The 19,964-nt window shown below is 35.6% G+C and overlaps 1 protein-coding gene and 1 non-coding gene across 2 annotated transcripts; both read right to left on the bottom strand.

Annotated features, from left to right (window-relative positions):
- Positions 1–298: 298 nt before the first annotated feature.
- On the bottom strand, positions 299–371 carry TRNAE-UUC (transfer RNA glutamic acid (anticodon UUC)). The gene has a single exon. It is a non-coding gene; the product is annotated as a tRNA-Glu (tRNA).
- Positions 372–1,642: 1,271 nt separating this feature from the next.
- LOC143559235 (putative inactive cadmium/zinc-transporting ATPase HMA3) lies at positions 1,643–19,200 on the bottom strand. Its single transcript, XM_077047880.1, has 8 exons — positions 18,961–19,200; positions 15,234–15,491; positions 6,701–7,054; positions 6,491–6,628; positions 5,634–5,952; positions 4,533–4,735; positions 3,484–3,686; positions 1,643–2,927 (listed from the first exon to the last, which is right to left on the bottom strand). Exons 1-8 carry the CDS (start codon positions 19,151–19,153, stop codon positions 1,797–1,799), a joined length of 2,799 nt encoding a protein of 932 aa, XP_076903995.1. The 5' UTR covers positions 19,154–19,200; the 3' UTR covers positions 1,643–1,796.
- Between the last annotated feature and the right edge of the window lie 764 nt (positions 19,201–19,964).

Raw genomic sequence — 19,964 nt, 5'->3', positions numbered from 1 at the left:
TTTTCCCTTAGCGGGTATAGAATCACCAAATGGTAACAGGCAATTCTCGTGACGTTTCGATGTCGCAATGAAATAGATCAAAATTGTGGCGCAACCCGAGTCAACAACCTATTTGTCACTTTCATCCAATCTACCCATTGTGTGTGTTTTGCATAATCGAGATCCTAACAACACACACTCTCAACTCTATAAATGAAACGCTAAACTGCATAAATTTGATTGACTTTACATTTCATGGAATATGCAGAACCAATAAATGCTCAATCTGGTTTTGATTTTAGTTAAAAGATCAAAGGTTCGCCATCCGTGGGACTCAAACCCACGACCACGTGGTTGAAAGCCACGCGCTCTACCAACTGAGCTAGAACGGCTCATATGAGTACTATTCATTGGGTATTACAGTTTAGTAGTCTGTTGATCCTGATCTTTTTCCGTACACACTTTCAACCTAAGTCAATATAACTACATCTCAATCTCTTCTATCCCATTTCTGTAATTCACAAGATGGTGTTTGTGGAACATCCTTAAACAATGTAAGACCAATAATGGTGATTGAGGTGTATGTAATGTGTCAAGACAAATATACACGTTTATTTGTAATTTGATATCTTAGACTGTTACACGTGGAAATTTTAAAGGGATATTAAAATATTCTATTATGATCCGACTATTAATACTCTTTATTTTCAAAAAAAAAAAAAAACAATCACAAACACCCCTTGAGTAAATAAAACACAATTCCTTTTATTTTACGTTTTTGCACCGATATTTGACTGCAAATATTGTGTTGTATCCGTTTTGTCACAAGATGCTGCTTTGGACCAAAAGTTTTGGTTAAAACACATAAATTATAGGTTCAGTGATGTTGAAGATTTATGTTTCGTTGAAGACAGTAATCACAGATAGTAAGTAGTCCTTTGATCTTTTGCCTCTTATATATACACCACTTACAAAATATTTTTTTTTGCATATGCGTGAAAATATAAAACTTTAATTGTTTTAGAATAAGCTAGGTGAGACTTGGTATTGAGTAAAAAGTGTATCAAGTATTGGGTAAAGATGATAATGAGCTTTTGTAGCACTAAATTCATATTATATGTTGTTTGATTAACTAGGAGTCTAGGAGTACCAAAATACACCGACTAAAGAATATAGGACTTCTGGATTTCTTGCTGTCATGATTCGATGATATTTGCAGTGCGTCAAACTGTTTCAAACTCTCATTTGATCATTACATTTACGCCAACCTTATTCGGGGACATAATGTTATTTACTTGTCACCCGGCCACCCACGCCTTTATTTTTTCAGCTTTAACCAAAGTCTCGCCCTCGAATAAGACTTTGCATAATATCTTTGTACCTTAGTTCAGAACATGCATAGCTAACTTCATCAAAGGAAACTAGAAACCTACACTTGGGTTTATTTTAAAGTAACACACACACACACACACACATATATATATAATAAAAAAATTGTCTAGTCGGTTCTAGTTCAGTATCCAAACAGAAACCATCTTTCTGAAATGAAATACTCAACTAGAACTGACATAACCTATGTGGTTCAGTTCTAGTTATGTTTTTCGGTTGTATCTACACATCCGTACGTGTCATAAAACATGCGCATACTCGTATAAATTTCAACTTAACACCTTATGTTATACCAAATTGCACCAACGCCCAACTAATCCATAAAACTCCTAAACTGGCAACAATACCTCTATTACACCCATGATTAACATGTCAACTCATCATGTATATAATATCTATATTAATCCCACTTAAGAAACTGTAAAGATTCACTGAATCACAATCTCAGATAAATACCCCTTCCTGTTAAATCCACCTCTCAAAGACTGGGCCCCACAACATCTGTAACTTATAAAACTTTTACAGCATGAACTTACATGCCTCTTCTTCAACCCATGATGATGGTGGTGGCAATGGCTATGGTTATGATGATGGTTATCATGTTTCTTCGTGTCCTCGATCAAGTGACAATGCGGCTTATTATCCTCGTTTGTTTCATTAACCGAATTCCCAGAACAATGTGACTCCGAGTCCTTAGTCACATTACAGCATTTAGTTTCTTGGCATTTGGTTTCTTGTTTTGGTTTACACTCGGTTTGACACGCATGTTGTGGTTGTACAGCGTGCTTCACCTCTTGTATCTCGTCCTCGTCGTCATCAGCACAACACCCGTGTTTCTGTTTTCCTTCGCTGGCATCATGAGTGACGTCAGTGCAACACTCGTCTTTCGTCTCTTGTGTGCAGTGATTATCATGACAACACTCGTCATTGTCTTCCGGTTCGGGTGCATTATTATCATAATCATCGTGATGCGTGCAGCAACCGTCGGTTTCTTCTTTTACTTGTACCAAATGCTTCAACTCGTGTGCATTATCTTCGTGACTGTGACCGCAACACCTACCGTGCTTTTGAACCTTGGTACCCGACACGCATTGCGCATGACTATGCGAACCCGAATGCGTTTTCACGCCTTTTGAGGTGACACCTTGTAACAAAAGCATGCTGTTGAAAATCACTAACAAACACGTCCCGACATCTGCGAGAACCGCGGCCCACACGAGAGGGTGGCCCGCAATAGCTAATGCGATTATGGCAGCTTTCGTGATGATTGCAATAAATATGTTTTCGAATATTTTTCTGCGGGCTTTTCTCGCTAGTTTCACAGCTACCGGGATTTTTCTGATATCATTTGACATTAAGATTACATGGCCAGTTTCGTTTGCTAGTGCGGATCCCGAAACACCCATTGAGATCCCGATGTCGGCTGTGGCTAAAGCGGGTGCATCGTTTAGCCCGTCACCGACCATCGCAGTTTTCGATTCTTTTTGAATTTCTTTTATTATTTTTGCTTTGTCTTGGGGTAAAAGTCCTGCATGAATCACATCTAATGCCCCTCCTAACTGCAAAATAAACGGGCGAATTAGATGGGTCGGGTCAGGTATGGTGGTTAACGGGTCGAAATATGTAAGGGTTAGTAAACATACAGTTTTGGTGACTTTTAACCTGTTTTCCTTTTAGCTACTTTTTTATTTACCCGTTCAGGCATAAACGGGCTGAAGCGCGTTGGTTCATGTTCGTTGACCAGCAACCGCTTGTTGGTGCATTTCCAGAAAAATGTTATATAAATACTTAAGTGATTACAAAAGTTATATTTTTAATAAGTTCATTCATTTGCATATAAACGGGTTGAAAATTTTGTCTTACAACTAACTGACTACTTTTTTTTTATCTCTAACGGGTTAAAAGATTTAACCCCATTAGAGATAATATTAAAAATCAAATAAACCTATTTATAAATAAACGCGTTGAGATTTTTGTCGAACAACCAACTAACTTTCCTTAATTTTTAACAGGTTAAATTTTATGATTCAACCCATAAGAGATAGTATTTAACTCAATGAACCCGTTTATTGAAAAAAACACATCTAGTATTGAAAACAAGAAGTTTCTATTCACCTGATTTTGTGCATAATCGGCTGCAGCTTCACAATCGCCCGTAAGCATGGCAGTTCGGATCCCCATTAATTTAAGCTCCTTGAGTGCTTCTTTTACGCCAATCCGACACGAATCAGAGAGACTAAAGGTTCCCGCTTGTGTGGGCCCCACGAATATGTAACCAGTCGATTTCCCTTCATTATTTTCACCCCGATTCATTGGAACTAATAATAGTTCAATAAACAAGTTAGAAAACATAATGGGAGTAAAAATATGTAATAAGCCGAGCCTAACCCGAGCTCACCTAAGCTCGAGCACAGCTCGTTTAACTTAACGAGTTTCGAGCTCTATTTTTAGTACCCGAGCTTGGCTCATGAGTAGATTTCAAGCTCGAGCACGGACCGGGCCCGTCTCGTTTATTATTTACTAATTATTTTATTTTGTGTTCATGTATAACTGTTTTAATATGCATTTATAATAATAATTTTCATATATTACATAATATATGCTACTTTGTCTTTTTAACATAATTATCTATATACAATATAATAGTTATTATGTATATACATATTTAATATATTAAATAAAAACTGTATTAATAACACGCTTGTTTTGACTCACGAGCCTAGTAAAGCTCAATTTGTGAAGCGAATACTCGATCTCGTCTATTAAATCGGCTCCAAAAAGGCTCGAGCTTGAGCTCGTTTAAGTCTAGTTCAGTTCTTGCTTTTGGTAAGCTAATCTCGAGTACTCAACGAGTGGCTCGGCTCATTTACACTCATGTAAAATGACATCTAATTATGGCGCTGTGAATATAATAGTAACTATTTTCTAAATATATATATGTAGTATCTTAAATAAAAATAACATAAATATCAGGCTCGTTTAGAACTGTGAGCCTAGTTAAACTCGATATGTGAAGCTCAGGATCAAGCTCATTTTGATAAATGGGCTCCAAACAAGCTCGAGATTGAGCTTCTTAAAGCTAGCTCGATTCAAGTTTTCAGTGAGCCGATCTCAAGTAGTTAAAATGAGATATAAAAGGTGTTCGAAAACTGTTTTATGTTTACCTTGTGAACACCCTGCTCTAACGGCAATCTTTTGGTTTCCAATATAAATATCTTTCCCATCAATCTTTCCATAAATTCCTTCCCCAGGAAAATCTTTGAACTCCTCCACGTTGTCGGGTTGCGGTTCGACTGAGTTAGCGCGTGCATAGTCTACAAGTGCTGCAGCCATTGGATGACTAGATTTGCTCTCTAGACTCGAAACCCTTCAAATAGCCCATAAACAAAATTAGATGTCGGTTTTGACCCGTTTACATACAAAATGGGTCGATTTGGGATTTCGTATTGCAGTGGGTGAAACATGTAAAATAAGGAAAAAAAACTAGTTTTAAAAGAAAGGGGCATTTACATATTTCCCCTAAAAGAAACAGTCTAATATTTAGTTTTATGCTCTTTTTAAGAAAAAATATTTTTCGGTGCAGCTTCTGGTTTTCTGTCAACCAAAAACCAAACCCAAAAACCGGTTTTAATTATTATGTACAAAATTAGTAAATGGTGTAACCCAAAATATTTCAGGCCCGAATTCATTATTTTGGGCAAATTTTTTTCAGCCCAAAGTTTTAAGGCCAAAAGGTAAAACCGGAAAAAAACAAAACCGAACCAAAACCATTGTGAAAACCAAAGGCTGAAAAAAACAAATCTGAACAATTTTAAAGCAACCCAAAAACAGAATTTTGTGTTTTTGGTACGGTTCGAGCCAAAACCCGTCCCACACACACCCCTAGAAATATAGAGTGAGTTTATGAATAATTTACCAGTATAGCAATTTGTGATTGTCAACAAGCGGATGGAAGCTAGAAACCGAGAACTCTCCTTTAATTATTATGTACAAAATTAGTAAATGGTGTAACCCAAAATATTTCAGGCCCGAATTCATTATTTTGGGCAAATTTTTTTCAGCCCAAAGTTTTAAGGCCAAAAGGTAAAACCGGAAAAAAACAAAACCGAACCAAAACCATTGTGAAAACCAAAGGCTGAAAAAAACAAATCTGAACAATTTTAAAGCAACCCAAAAACAGAATTTTGTGTTTTTGGTACGGTTCGAGCCAAAACCCGTCCCACACACACCCCTAGAAATATAGAGTGAGTTTATGAATAATTTACCAGTATAGCAATTTGTGATTGTCAACAAGCGGATGGAAGCTAGAAACCGAGAACTCTCCTTTAGTAATTGTGCCCGTTTTGTCAAAACAAATAAACTTCACTTTAGAAAGTGTCTCAAGGTATTCCGCCCCTTTAACTAACAGTCCGGATGTTGCAGCTTTTGACAATGCACAAAATGCTGCAACCGGTGTAGACAAAATAAGCGCGCATGGGCACGCGCTTACCAAAACCACCAACGCCAAGTGGAACCATTTTTGAACATCATGAACACGTAAAGCAGCCGGTACGCCAGCTAAGCATATGGCTACTATACACACAGCTGCAAAACTCAAGTGACATCAGCATTATTAGCTGTTTTAATATTAGAATCATATTTAAATAATATAATTATATTAGAATAATACTGAAATAATATTAGAATAATGTTGAAAGAATATTTAACTAATATAGCAATATTAGAATAATACTTAAATAGTATAATTTTATTAGAATAATACTGAAATAATATGATTTTTGTATTTTTATTTGAAACATGAAATTGAAAATTAAAACACTGAAAAAGAAAATATTAGTTTTTTTATCATAATTTTATACATATAACAATGATGATAATAATAATAATAATAACTATATAAAAATCTATTAAATATATTAACAAAAAATTATATAAAAATAGGCTCGTTTAGGCTAGCGAGCCAACTCTAGCCTGTGCTCGTTTATTAAACAAACTTAGTTTTAGGTTGTAGCTCATTTAAGCTCAGCTCAATTAGAGCATTTATTTAGTGATCCAATTTCAAGTAAGAGTTATTTCTTCCATGAAGAAGTTATATATATATATAAAGAAGTTTTAACTGTACCGGGGGTGTAATAGTTGGCGATTTTGTCAACATATCGCTGAGTTTTAGATTTACTGTTTTGAGCTTCTTCAACGAGCTTCGCCATCTTTGCCACCACACAAGCATCAGCTAGAGCAGTAGTTTTCACACTAATATAACCTGAAAAAAAAAACACATTCAAGTCAAACTTTGACTTATTATGTCAAATGACAATTGAAGATTAAAATGTACCATTTAAGTTGACCGTGCCGGCCCAAACAATGGAATCCACTTGTTTGGACACGGGAAACGATTCACCGGTTAACGCCTTCTCGTCAACTTCGCAGTTCCCTTCAACGACTACCCCGTCAATGGGGATCATGGTCCCAGCTTTGACTGCCAGTCTGGTGTTGACCATAACTTCCTTAGTGTTGACTTCTTCGCCAGTGTCAGCGAGCACAGCCTTTTGAGGGGCTATGCTCATTAACGATGACATCACCGCAGTGGCCTTGTGGCTGGCTCGCGTCTCTAGCCATTCGGAGATGGTTAGAAGAAACACAATCGTCCCCGCTTCCCAGTAGTCCTTAAGTATTATGGACCCAGCAACTGCAAAAGATTTGTAAACTTTTTTAAAACAGACCTGTTGACCAGAACTAGTTTCGACCAGTAACATGACCCGACCTGACATTTTGACCCCAACCAAGCTGATACTTTCTTTGAAAGGAACCATTTTGACCTGAAGTCTAAAAGAATGATATATTATTGTGTAAAATGTTGTCTTTCTCATTCATGGTAATACGTTTAAATACAAAGAGAAAGCATGAATATACGGTTACATATCAAAATTAAAGGAAAGATGCAATTATGAACATTCCATAAATATGATGAACTTGTTGGTGGGAAAGAATTATAATTCAAAATAATATGTATTGAATGTGAATTATTCTCTCTCTTTAATATGCTCACTCAAAATGGATGGTCGTTTGACAAGTCCGATTTTGGAAATAAGTTGATGAAATCTTGAACGTGGGTGTGGCTTGGTGAGTGCATCAGCCAATTGATCATCCCCGGCAGTATGTGTTACCCTTATGGAACGGTCATGTACTTTCTCGCGAACAAAATGAAAATCAAGTGCTAGATGTTTCATGCGAGAATGAAAAACTGGATTGGCGGAGTATTGTGTTGCACTCAAGTTATCACAAAAAATCGTTGGAGTAGTGGCTGATGTAAAGCCAAGTTCATGCATAAGTGACTTGAGCCATATAACCTCGGTTGTGGTGGAGGCTACGGCCCGAAATTCTGCTTCGGTAGATGAGCGGGCAAGAGTGCTTTGTCGTTTGGAGCTCCATGCTATGGGGTTTGAACCGAGATAGACGATGTAACCGGTAGTGCTCGATAATTGTCTTTATCACCTGCCCAATCAGCATCAGTAAAGGCGTGAAGTTGCATTGGAGATGCACTTTGTATCAAGAGGCCATTACCTATGGTGCCATGGAGATATCGAAGCAATCGTATGAGAGCACTCCAATGCACAGATGTTAGTGCATGCATAAATTGAGATAGTTTGTTGACGGTGAAAGCTATGTCAGGCCGTGTGAGAGATAAGTATTGTAGAGCTCCCACTATGGCTCTATAATCAGTGGGGTTGGAAAGAAGTGTTCCTCCATGCAAGGTGATGGGTTCAGAACAAGTTATTGGTGTGGCTATCGGATTACAATCACTCATTTTGGCACGTTGTAATGTATCTGAAGAGGTATGTACCCGCCTCAACATCGAGCGGGGCGGGTCAACCCACAAGATATATACAAGACATTAGAAATCAAAGATAATTGTCAAGGCACAAAGCCAAAACTTATGAGCACAGCGCATATCGCATATGCTCAAGCATCACATGTTTGCACATATCACATATGCTCAAGCATCACATATGCTCACGCATTACATATGCTCATGCATCACATATGCTCGCGCGTATCACATGCTCACGCATCATATATGCTTATGCATATCACATCGTGCGTGGCGCATCCGCGCGCGGCGCATATCACATGCTCGCGCATCATACATGCCCACCCAATTCACAGTTGCGCGTGGGGCATCCGCGCGTGACGCGTATTACATGCTTGTGCGTATCACATCTGCGCGTGAGAATAAAGAGAAGACCTCGCGCATCCTCAGGATGGGCGCATATCACACATGCACATAATCAACCTCGTCCTTATCCAAATCAGGATTAGGGCAACCTTGATTGTGCACGTCAGACAACCTTCCAGAAGGCATCTTTTTAAGGAATAAGGATATGCTGATGTTGACAGCTGCTAAATGAAAGATGGACAGCTCAGCATGACTCATGGGTTACCACGTGATTATAACCAATGAAAAAGCACCAGGTGTCTCCAAGGACACGTGGCGCAAATCGATTGGAGGAGGCCAACGAAACCCTAATTTGGTCTCAGCTCAATCAGTGGAAACCCTAGCACTATAAATACATCATAACTGACACAGTTACAGACACATTGATTCACATTGAAGCATATTCAATTACATTCACTGACAGGCAGCCCTAGTCAGTTACTTTCTCATACACAGAGAGACAATCACATAATCATACAGAGTAACATACAGTATTGAGCGGTTAAGCAACACTCTCCAAATTCCCTTACTCTGACATTATTATCTTCTCCTACACATACTTATTCTCACGCCGGAGGGTTACCCCAAAGAGGACCCCTCTGTCCCTTTCTGAAGGGTAAGTAACGGCGCTGTTCATTTTGTAGGTGGAAGAACATTGATCCAGAAGAACCATCGGTGAAATAGTATAATCACACCCGAGGAAAGTAGATCTGCTACCAGTGAGTAGATCCACGTTTCTTCAGTATCGTTGATGTATTTAGTTTGGGAAAGAAGTAGACCATGAGGATGAGGTAGAACCTCGACTCCTAGGAAGTTCGTTAAGTCGCCAAGGTCCTTGAGAGAGAATTTTGTGGCTAGATTTTTTATGAAAATATCGATGTTTTGAGGAGATGGTCCGGTGATTATAATATCATCGACATATACAAGGATAAATATAGGAGAGGAATTGGAGTTGTGGATGAACAATGATGGGCCAGAAACTGTAGGTTTGAAATTTTTGGAGTGGAGATATGCTTTAAGTTCTTGGTAATAGATAGCTTTATTTAGTTTACAAATATGAGACGGGGAGGATGGATCAACAAATCTGGGCGGTTGAGCCATATATACATCTTCGGTTAAGGTACCTTGAAGGAAAGCATTGTTCACATCGAGTTGGTGAAGTTTCCAATGATGTGACACGGCTAGGGAAAGAATGAGGCGAAGGGTGGCCGGTTTCACGACCGGACTAAATGTTTCACCATAATCAATGTCTGGTCTTTGATGAAAACCTTTTGCGACTAGACGAGCTTTAAGGCGTTCGACAGAGCCATCAGGTTTGTATTTTGTACGGAACACCCATTTGCTCCCGACAAGATTTGAAGCAGAAGTTGGTGGAACAAGCGTCCAAGTTTGGTTGTTTAAAAGAACTTGAAACTCTTCCGTCATAGCATTACGCCACAACGGGTGTTTTGAGTGTTTGGGTTATAGTAGATGGTTCGGTTATTGGGCCATTTGTTGCGGTGTATAGTTGAAAATTAGCACTATGATAACGTGGATTTGGTTTGCGTTGACGGGTAGGAGGAATAGGTTGAGCTTCGGAGTTTGGTTGGGAAGTATTGGATTGCGGTGAGGTTGGTTGAGTGGGGGATGGCGGTGCAGTGTCGGGGTTTGGTTGGGAAGTATTGGATTGTGGTGAGGTTGGCTGATTTGCGGATGGTGGTGCGGTGTCAGTTGTAGTATCCGGTTCTGATGTGGAGTTAAGAGTTTTGATTTGAGGTGTGTGGAAGGGTGTTTGTGTTATTATTTTGTGAGATGTCAGGGGAAAGCATGATGTGATTGGTTGAGTTGTTATTTGATGTAGTTGGTGACGAGGTTGATGTGGCGTGTGTGCCCGTCAAGATTGTTGTGGTGAAGTTGGAATTTGTAGTGGAAGTAATGGGTATAGTAATAGGCAACCAAGGAGTGGGGTCAATAGGTGATTCTGAAGTGTTAGTGAGAATTTCGTAAGGAAATTCATTTTCTAACAAATTTAATATGTCTAGATGTGTATATTTTGTTTGTGAGGGGATCAAGTGCATAATACGCACTTTTAGTAGAAGAATACCCGACAAAAATGCAAGGTGTAGATTTAGGATAAAGTTTATGTGGAGAATATGGACGAAGCCAAGGATAGCAAAGGCAACCAAAAATTCGTAGTTTGTCATAGTTTGGATATTTGTTGAAGAGACAATGATATGGTGAAGTGTTTTGAAGGGTTGGTGTGGGTAGTCGGTTTATGAGATAGGCAGCAGTGGTAAAGGCAAAAGGCCAATAATGAAGAGGTAGCTTAGTGTGACATTCGTCAATTTCGGGTCTTGTTTGTATTCGTTTTTGTATTTGTTTATTATGTAAACCGACCCGATTTGTAAACCGAAGCTTATGTTATAATCAAAATGATGGATTTATGTTACAATATTGTTTCACACTTGTTGGGTCTTGAAAACATCCTACCTTTATTTTTATTTTTATTTATTTATTTATTATTATTATTATTATTATTTTTTGTTGTTTTGTGTTTTTGTCTTGATCCATTTTGCATGAAAACTCTTGGGTCTCACACCCATATTTGACCACCAACATTACTCTATATATACACCACATTTCCTCTTCATTTTCCCTTGCTACAACTCCAAAAAAAAAACTCTCTCAAACATCAAAGGTTCAAGGTTATCTTCTTAAGTGTTCTTGAAGGTTTTTAGTCTTTCATCTTAATTAGTTTATGTAGCCTTATTAATACTTGTTTATGGTTGTGCAACATATATATAATATACACCCCTTGTTTATCTTTGGTAGTTACTTCTCCGATTCCGGTCGGTGAGGTTTCGGACCTCATAAGGCAAGGCTTCATGGAGGACTTTGTGTCCTTGATATATATACATCTATATAACTTTACATACATATTAATCTTGCTTATTTTAGTTTGTTAGTAATGTTTACAAGTTCCATGGTTATGGGTTTTTAAGAGTCTATGCTTCGGTTTAACCGTAAATAGCTCTAAACCGTAAACCGAACTTTGTTACTAGTTTTGTTAAATAATTGTTTAAACATACTTATTGTTAGATCTAAGTTTCTAAAATCATTTTTAAAAATTCTATGGTTATGGGTTTGTAGAATCTTACCTCGGTCTTAACCCGAAACACGATCCGAACCGAAAACCGAACTTTTGGTTGTAAAACTTAAAGTATTTTTTTTATTTGTACATTATTATACAAGTTCTTTAGTGTTTGAACATGTGGAAACCAAACCGATTCGTACTCGCTTAAGACACACAAGTGTGTTTTTTTTAGCCATCAAGACTTGTATATGTCTTTAAAAATAGTTACAAACTGATTTTTAAATATTTTCTTAAGTACTTGGAAATGTTGGATCCAACTTGATCTCATAACAAAGTTTGGACCGACAAGACCGAACACTCGCTTAACGTGCGTTGTTAGTTCTAAAACAATGGAACTACAATATTTTGGAAAGTTGACTTTGGGTTTGACTAATTATCAAGACCCGAACCGACAACCCGAACACTCGATAAAAAAAACCGTTTTAGTATCTTTATTCCAAAGGGATTTGCATTCTTGCATTTTACCCACCTTATTACTTAACATAGGTTAAGTAAATAATAAGATTAGATACTTTAACCCGGTTTCGAGCAAACTTATATTTTTAAAGGGTTATTATTATAAATTCTTAAATAGTTACATTTTAAACCTTGAACTATAATTATTTACATTTCTCAACATTTATTTTGTTTAAAGACCTTCAAGACAACCTTTCTAAATTTAAGACTTCTTTTCTTTTTAGGCATTGTGCGTTAAACTCGTCGTTCCGACAAATCTCCAAATTATCATCTTTCAAGTTTACTACTTGAAGGTGAGTACTTCATACCCCATTTTCCATCTTTTATTTTGGGGTGACATTTCATACTTATTCAACAAAATGCTTTATATTTGAATCTTAAACCACAAACGTAGTTGTATACTTTACCTAAATAATTGCTCGATTTGGTGTTCTATGCTTATATTCCTATGTGTTTATTGCTTTTGGTTGGTGGAACTATAAAATCCTAGACTATTTGGCATCCCCTTATAGCAAGGTGTCGTTAACGTAATGCAATTAACGATAACTATAAAATCCTAGACTATTTGGCATCCCCTTATAGCTAGGTGTCGCTAATGTGTTTAACGATATCTATTTATCCAAATTACCACCTTTATTTATCGTTTCGTATGCAAGTTTTGTGGCTATCTTTATTATATACTAATATGATTAAACTTATGAATTGCTCACCAACCTTTGTGTTGACAAACTTTATTTTATGAAATGTTGCAGGTTTGCATCTTGGTTGATTTATTATTGTGAAGAAAATGACATCAAAGACCTTAGGATATTAGTAAAAATGAACAATATCAAATTTGCCATATTTTGTGATATCTTGTTTATGGTTATTTTATGGATAATTGTTATGTGACATTTTTGATGTTGTGAAATGAAATGAGTTTATTAAATACTGTCACTTTAATTAGTGTCATGTGCTTATGGACAATCGTTACACCTCTGCATGTTCCGCCGCCTTTGGTCGGGGTGTGACACTTAGCATGTGACATGAGAGATAAGCCAGTTTCGACAATGTGTCGATGTTGACGTTCGGCAAAGCCATTGTGTTCGGGAGTGTGAGGGGGGAGGTGAGGTGTGACATACCGCATGATTGAAGATGAGAAGATAGCTTTATGTATTCTCCTCCATTATCGGAAAATAGTTGTTTGATTTTGTTTGAAAATAGTTTTCCACTAAGTTTTGAAAACGTATGAAAATTGAGAGCGAGTTGGATTTATTTTTTAATGGGTATATCTATGTGTATTTGGTGAAATGGTCTACAAATATGATGTAGTATTTGTATCCGTCAAAAGAAACAATTGGTGATGACCATACATCTGAAAAAATTAAATCAAGAGGGGCTTTAGAAGATAAGGTAGATTGATAAAAAGGTAGCTTATGGATTTTGTGTATATGACAAGAGTTGCAATTATTTTCGGAGTTGGAAGCGCAAGAAATGAAAGAGGATAAAAATTGCAAAATTTTACTATTTGGGTGGCCCAAACGATGATGCCAATGCTTGAATGTTGTCTTTTGTAGTGAGAATGTTGCGGGAGGAGGCAGTGAGAGTGAAGAGTGAATTTCATATATCCCGTTAGTTGTCGTCCCTTTAAGAAGAGGGGTTTTGGAACTTCAATCCTTTATGACAAAAATAGAATCATAAAATTTGATCGAAAAGTTATTGTCGTGACATAATCAGGGTATAGAAATAATATTCCGAGAAATCGAGGGAACACAAAGAACGTGTTTTAAGACTAGTGGTTTGTTTGGTGTGTGGATTATGATTGAACCAATATGAGTTATTGTAAGTGACGAGCCATCACCGATTATGAGTTTGTTGGTACCAACATAGGGTACATGAAGATACAATGCATTTAGGTCGTTTGTCACGTGATGTGACGCACCGCTATCAAGAAGCCAATTTGTTTGTGTTGAGTTGTTTTGAACACGCATCATATTCACATGTGGAGATGTTTTAGAGACATGCACGTTATGAGTAAATGGCGGTAAAGTGTGTTAGATAGCATCTTCTGAAAAAAATTTGCAACTTGCAATGCTGTGGCCTTTGGTGTGACACCATTGACATCGGCTAAGAAATGGGCAATTTCCATTAGATGTGGGTGTGTTGGTTGAGGTGTTTATATTGTTGACAGTTAAGTCACTGGAAGATGCCATGAAATTAGACAGGGGAAAGGCTGCTTGAAATTATAAGTGGGATGAGATTTGGAGGGGATGGAAAAGGAGGATGATTAGTGTGAGCTCGCAGAAAAAAAAATAGGGATATGGAAGGTTTCTTCAAAGGCTTTGATATCATATAAGAATGATATATTATTGTGTAAAATGTTGTCTTTCTCATCGATACGTTTAAATACAAAGAGAAAGCATGAATGAAGGAAATTACAATGTACGGTTACATATCAAAATTAAAGGAAAGATGCAATTATGGACATTCCATAAATATGATGAACTTGGTGGTGGGAAAGAATAATTCAAAATAATATGTATTGAATGTGAATTATCCTCTCTTTAATAAAGTCCATTTCTCAAAATTCATTGTCACCCGACCCAAACAAGTCGATTCACTAAACCGTTTATGATAATAATTTAGGGGCGGCTACCTCCGACACAACATGAGCCAAAGCGACACATAAATAATTAGGTTTTGGGTTGGCATACTTAACTGTTTAAAATCGGGTCGTGTTCAGGTTGACTTGTTTAACCCGTTTATTTATACAGCTCAGGTCGACCCACTTACCCGTTTTACACCATGTTTGACATGTTTACAACGTGGTTACACCCGCCAACCCGTTGGCCACGTTTAAATATGTGGGTTAAACAGGTCGTGTTTGGGTTTCGTGATTTTAAGTGTATGTGGTTAGGGTTGACGTCTTTGACACGGACAAAAAAATAAGGGTCTTGTTTGACCTGACACGATTAATACCTGCCCTAGATAACATTGTTATTTAGTATAAACATTAAAACTTTTGTATCTATTATTATATGAGTATTATAACTGTTATCATTTATTATTAGTCAGATTGTGTACCTGCTATGATCATGAGAACATTGATGTCGATTCGAAGGTTCCGTAGTGAAGCAATAGCTTTCAAAATCAGTGGTACAATCCCGACAGCGACGGCTCCAAGAGCCAACCATTTAAATGGCGAATAAACATATTGCAAAAATGACAGCAAAAGTAAGACACCACACACCACTGCATAAGGGCTCGGCCACTTGTTTCGGTAACTTTGATCGCCTTTCATCCTCACATTTGCTTCTAATCTCGCTTGGTTTAGCGCCTTAACTGATTGTTTAAAAAATAAAATTAAAAATTAAAAATACTAGTACTTGATACGTATAAGAATTAAGAAAAACATGTCACTAAAAGTTGTATCTTAATTGAAGAAAAAAACTCGGCATAAATAACTAAGCTTGTCATCGCTAATTTAAGATTCAGTTAGGAACAATATTAACACATTCTTTTTATATATTTATGAGGGCATTTTCATCTCTTCACAACTCGTTAACGAGAATAAGCTAGAGTATCAATACCAAAATTTAGGCCCACACCGATTTGATTCAGTCCCATATTTGTGTTTATCAACTCACGAATAAATAAATATATGCATACACACACATATTATTTTTGGGGATTAATTGATTTTATATGAGTTTAAACGGTTTTTATTTGCTGGTTAGAAGCCAAACACGACACGGACTCGAAAATCATATCAGACACGTGAATACACAACACGGTATTCATAGGTTGACACGAGGAGGGCATATTTAACTCGATTTAAAAAAAGAGTCATATTATAGCAAAAACTATAAATTGACACGAGCAGGGCATTTTTACTCTAAAACTACAAATTTATAGCAAAAAAATAAAAATAAAAATAAAATGCATATTAAAAAATTACGTGTAAATTATGAAAGTTAATACCAATTTCTCTTATAGCGTTAAAACTTTGGCGTAAAGTAACCAACCATTTTAAGTTATAACATGAAAAAAACAATGAAAAAGAACTAAAATAAAAAAAAGTTAAACGGGCCAACGCCAATTTGTGAACTCGTCAGTTCAATCCGAACCGAACCAGACAACCCGTTTAGACTAGACCTGTTCTTATGAGTTTTCTGTAGTGTTTTCGTTCATCACGAATTTGTGTAGGGAAATAAATTTAAATTTAAAATAAAACGCATGTTCTTTGATAGTGAAACTGGTTGATCCTCCGTATCAAGTAATCTAAATTGCCCGAGTACAACGGGTCATGCATAGTAATGTTATGACTCCAAGATCAAATGTGGTTTTTACAAGATTGAGTTTTGCAATTTGAAAAAGGAATAGCGCCGCAGCTTGTTGCCAGCTTGCCTTCTGTTTCGATGTAATTGTTACTATAAAGTATTAATAAAATTATTAGTTGGTTAGTTATAAAAACATAATAATAAATAAATAAATTTAAAATAAAAAACATGTTCTTTGATAGTGAAACTGGTTGATCCTCTGTATCAAGTAACCCAAGGTTGAAAAGTTATTTTTATCATCTTAGAATGTGTAAACTTCAATAATATAAAATAATCATCAATTTGTTTTTTAGTAATCGTCATCGTACTATTATTGTATTACAATTTTAGTAAACACACAAAAATCAGGTTAATTTTATAAACACAAAAAAAAATAAAGGTCAATTAAACATGACATGTACTAAAAGGGAAACAAAATTAAAAAAATAATTACTAGGTAAATCAGATATTACAGATGTTTATGTTTGGTTCAGCCGGTTTTGACGTATATTTTAGGCTAAATCAATATTCACAATTTTGAAAAGAAGGGAAAACTATACTGGCCTTGGATGGGTTTGGCAAGCCGTTGGTTTTCACGGTTTTCCTTTTTGGCGGTGCGGTTTTAGACAGAAAAAAAAAGTATAAATTGGTAATAATTTTAAAATTAAGAATTATTCATGTGTCATGTGTATACGTAGCTTTTTATTTTAAAACGTTTATATTAAATGCTAAATGGCCGGCTGCAAACCATCTTAACTGATTGACTTTCTTCGGTTTAGGCAGTTTAGTCGATTCATATGGCTTATGAAAATTCTTAATAATTAAAAAATATTAAAATAATTCTTTATTATTTAAACTAGTTTTATATAAGTAAAGATTTATATATATATATATATATATATATATATATATATATATATGAATAAATGTTTTTTTGTTGGGCACCACTTTTAAAAGTGTTGGGTTCATCCCTCATCTTCCACAAACGAAAAAGAACCAAGAAACGTTACGTTTCTTCCAACAACTTTATTTCCATGGGAAAAGAAAAACAACCACAAACATGAATATAGAATTTTATTTTGGTCAGAAACTTCATTTAAATTAAAAGGATTTTTACATATTTTTTCTTCCTAAACTTTTAAAATTACATATTTCTTTAAAATACAAGTTTTTAATGCAAAATGTACAATGCTCTTTAAGCATGATTTGAGAAAATATGTAATTTCAAAGTTTAGAAAGGAAAAATAAATATTATTTAGGCTAAAAATGTACCAACAAGAGTATTTATAGAAGGAAAGAAGGTTTTATCAATTACGAAAACTTTATAACCAAACTTTAAAATATTAAATCATTAATTATTGTTTAAAAAAGCAACAAAACATTGGCAGACCATGCCTCCAGGTTTCACTCTTCTTGAAAACTTGTACCTTTATCTTATTATTATAACAAAAATTATATAATTTAATTTTTATATAACTTTGTTACCTTTTTCCTTCTTTTTATTTACTTTATTGCTTCTTTATTTCAATTTACCCTTTTTGCTTATTTTCTTTTATTTCACTTTTAGAATACTTTTTACAATCTTTATCCTTATCTTTACAATTTTTTTACAGTGCGTTACAAAAGATATTTATATAATAGCGTCATAGCATATCGTTATGTAATAGCGTCATAACGATTTATGTATATCATATCAAACAAATATTATTTTATTAGATCTTATAAATTTAGCTCTGAAAGGAAAATGATATCATGCTTACATAGAATAAGTTAGCGATGTTAAAATATCATGGAACCAATAAGTGAAACCGAGGCAAGTCGGGCAGTTAAGAGTCAAACTGTTTGGTTCACAGTTCGGCTTTTACGGTTAAACAGTTTCAAGTTTCAACGACTTGGTTAGCGGTTCTATATATATTTTTAAGATAATTTCTAAGTTGATCAGTGAACACAATCAATCATAAATTTAAGTGGATTCCATTCATGTAACGGTTCATAACATAAAATAATAATAATAATAATAATAATAATAATAATAATAAAACCACTGTACAAGATACTTTATCTTTACGTGATATCCCTATTCACGCTTTTTTCATTTGGTCGGTCATAACTAGCATCTTCCCACCGAATAAAAGTAAAGATACATCATCAATTTATACAATTATTATTCATATATGATTTTTAAGTAATATATTAATTAGGGTGTGTTTTATAAAACCAGAAAATTCAAACCAAAACAAAACTGATTTAAACCGACAGTTTGGTTGTACGTAACAAAGTGAAAAAAAACAACAAATCGAATTTTTCAAGCTTAAATAACAAAACTGAAAAAAATCCAGACACTAAAGTTCCGTTTTTGGTTTGTTTTAACCTAAAACCGATCCAAACCGAACAGTGCACGTCCCCTTAATATTAATTCTCTATATTAATCCAGTTTCGAAACAGATTCAAACACAAAATAATATTAACAGAAAAAGTACAAGTAACTATACCAATTTGAGATTGTGATATGGCACCAACATCATGAACAACAATAACAGTTCTGGTGGGGACGACAACGGAGACATGATGAACACCTTCTAGAGGTTTAAGGATCTTTTCTATCAATGGCACCTCGGAGGAGCAACATAAACCGAGTACGTCGAAATAGGACTTCTCCAAGTCCTTTGAGGAATCTTGTTTCATGTTTTGTTTGGATTTAGAATCTTGAATTAAGAGTTTGATTTGAGGAAGAGATGAATGAGGGAGTAGTTATAACAAGTGCGGTGGGGGTAGATGGTGCGTATTTGTAGTGGTGAGATAGAAAGGAACACGTTACATCATCTTTTTTAATAACTCATATATGGAATTAACAACAACAATAATAATCTGTTTAATAAATAGTTAGGATGCGAGCATGAATGCATGAAATAAAAATATTCATTAACAAATATGTGGTGTTTAATAGGGATTGGATTGATATGTGGTTAAATAGTTTAATTAAATATATGGACAAGCTATTAGCATTGTTAAATAGATTGGCTTGTTCACAAACTGAGTCAGTTTAGTTTAGTTCGTTTACAAATCTAGCTAAGTCACCTTAGCTCAAATTATTTTATTTTTGATTTATTATATGTATATTTGATTGTTTTTGAGTGATGAATGCTTTTAGATACTTACTCGTTACTTCGTAAAAGAAAAAATTATATATTTTCTAATTTATTCCATAATTTAGCTCAATATCAAATGCTAACAAACGCTCATTTGTCAATATTAAGAGATTTTTAAATAGTTCATGACTCGAAAGTTGTTTGAGAAAACTCGCTAAAAATTGGTCTGTATATAATTTGAGGTAGGTCCCAGCAGAGCCCAGTTGGACCCGCAAGACTCACCTTAAACAGGGACGTCTGCGCAGAAACCAACTGGATCCGCAGGACCAACCATGCTCAGAGACGTGACGTCCTTACGCGCAGTACGCAAGCTGTTCCCGCAGGAAATGCCTCCCAATGGTGAAGGA

The sequence above is a fragment of the Bidens hawaiensis genome, unplaced genomic scaffold, assembly GCF_021521415.1.
Source record: "Bidens hawaiensis isolate Kalapana, Puna unplaced genomic scaffold, B.hawaiensis_p1.1 tig00019793_1, whole genome shotgun sequence".
In the NCBI taxonomy this organism is placed as follows: Eukaryota; Viridiplantae; Streptophyta; class Magnoliopsida; order Asterales; family Asteraceae; genus Bidens; species Bidens hawaiensis.
Note: the sequence above shows the minus strand (reverse complement) of the source record. Positions and strands in the feature narration are given on the sequence as shown.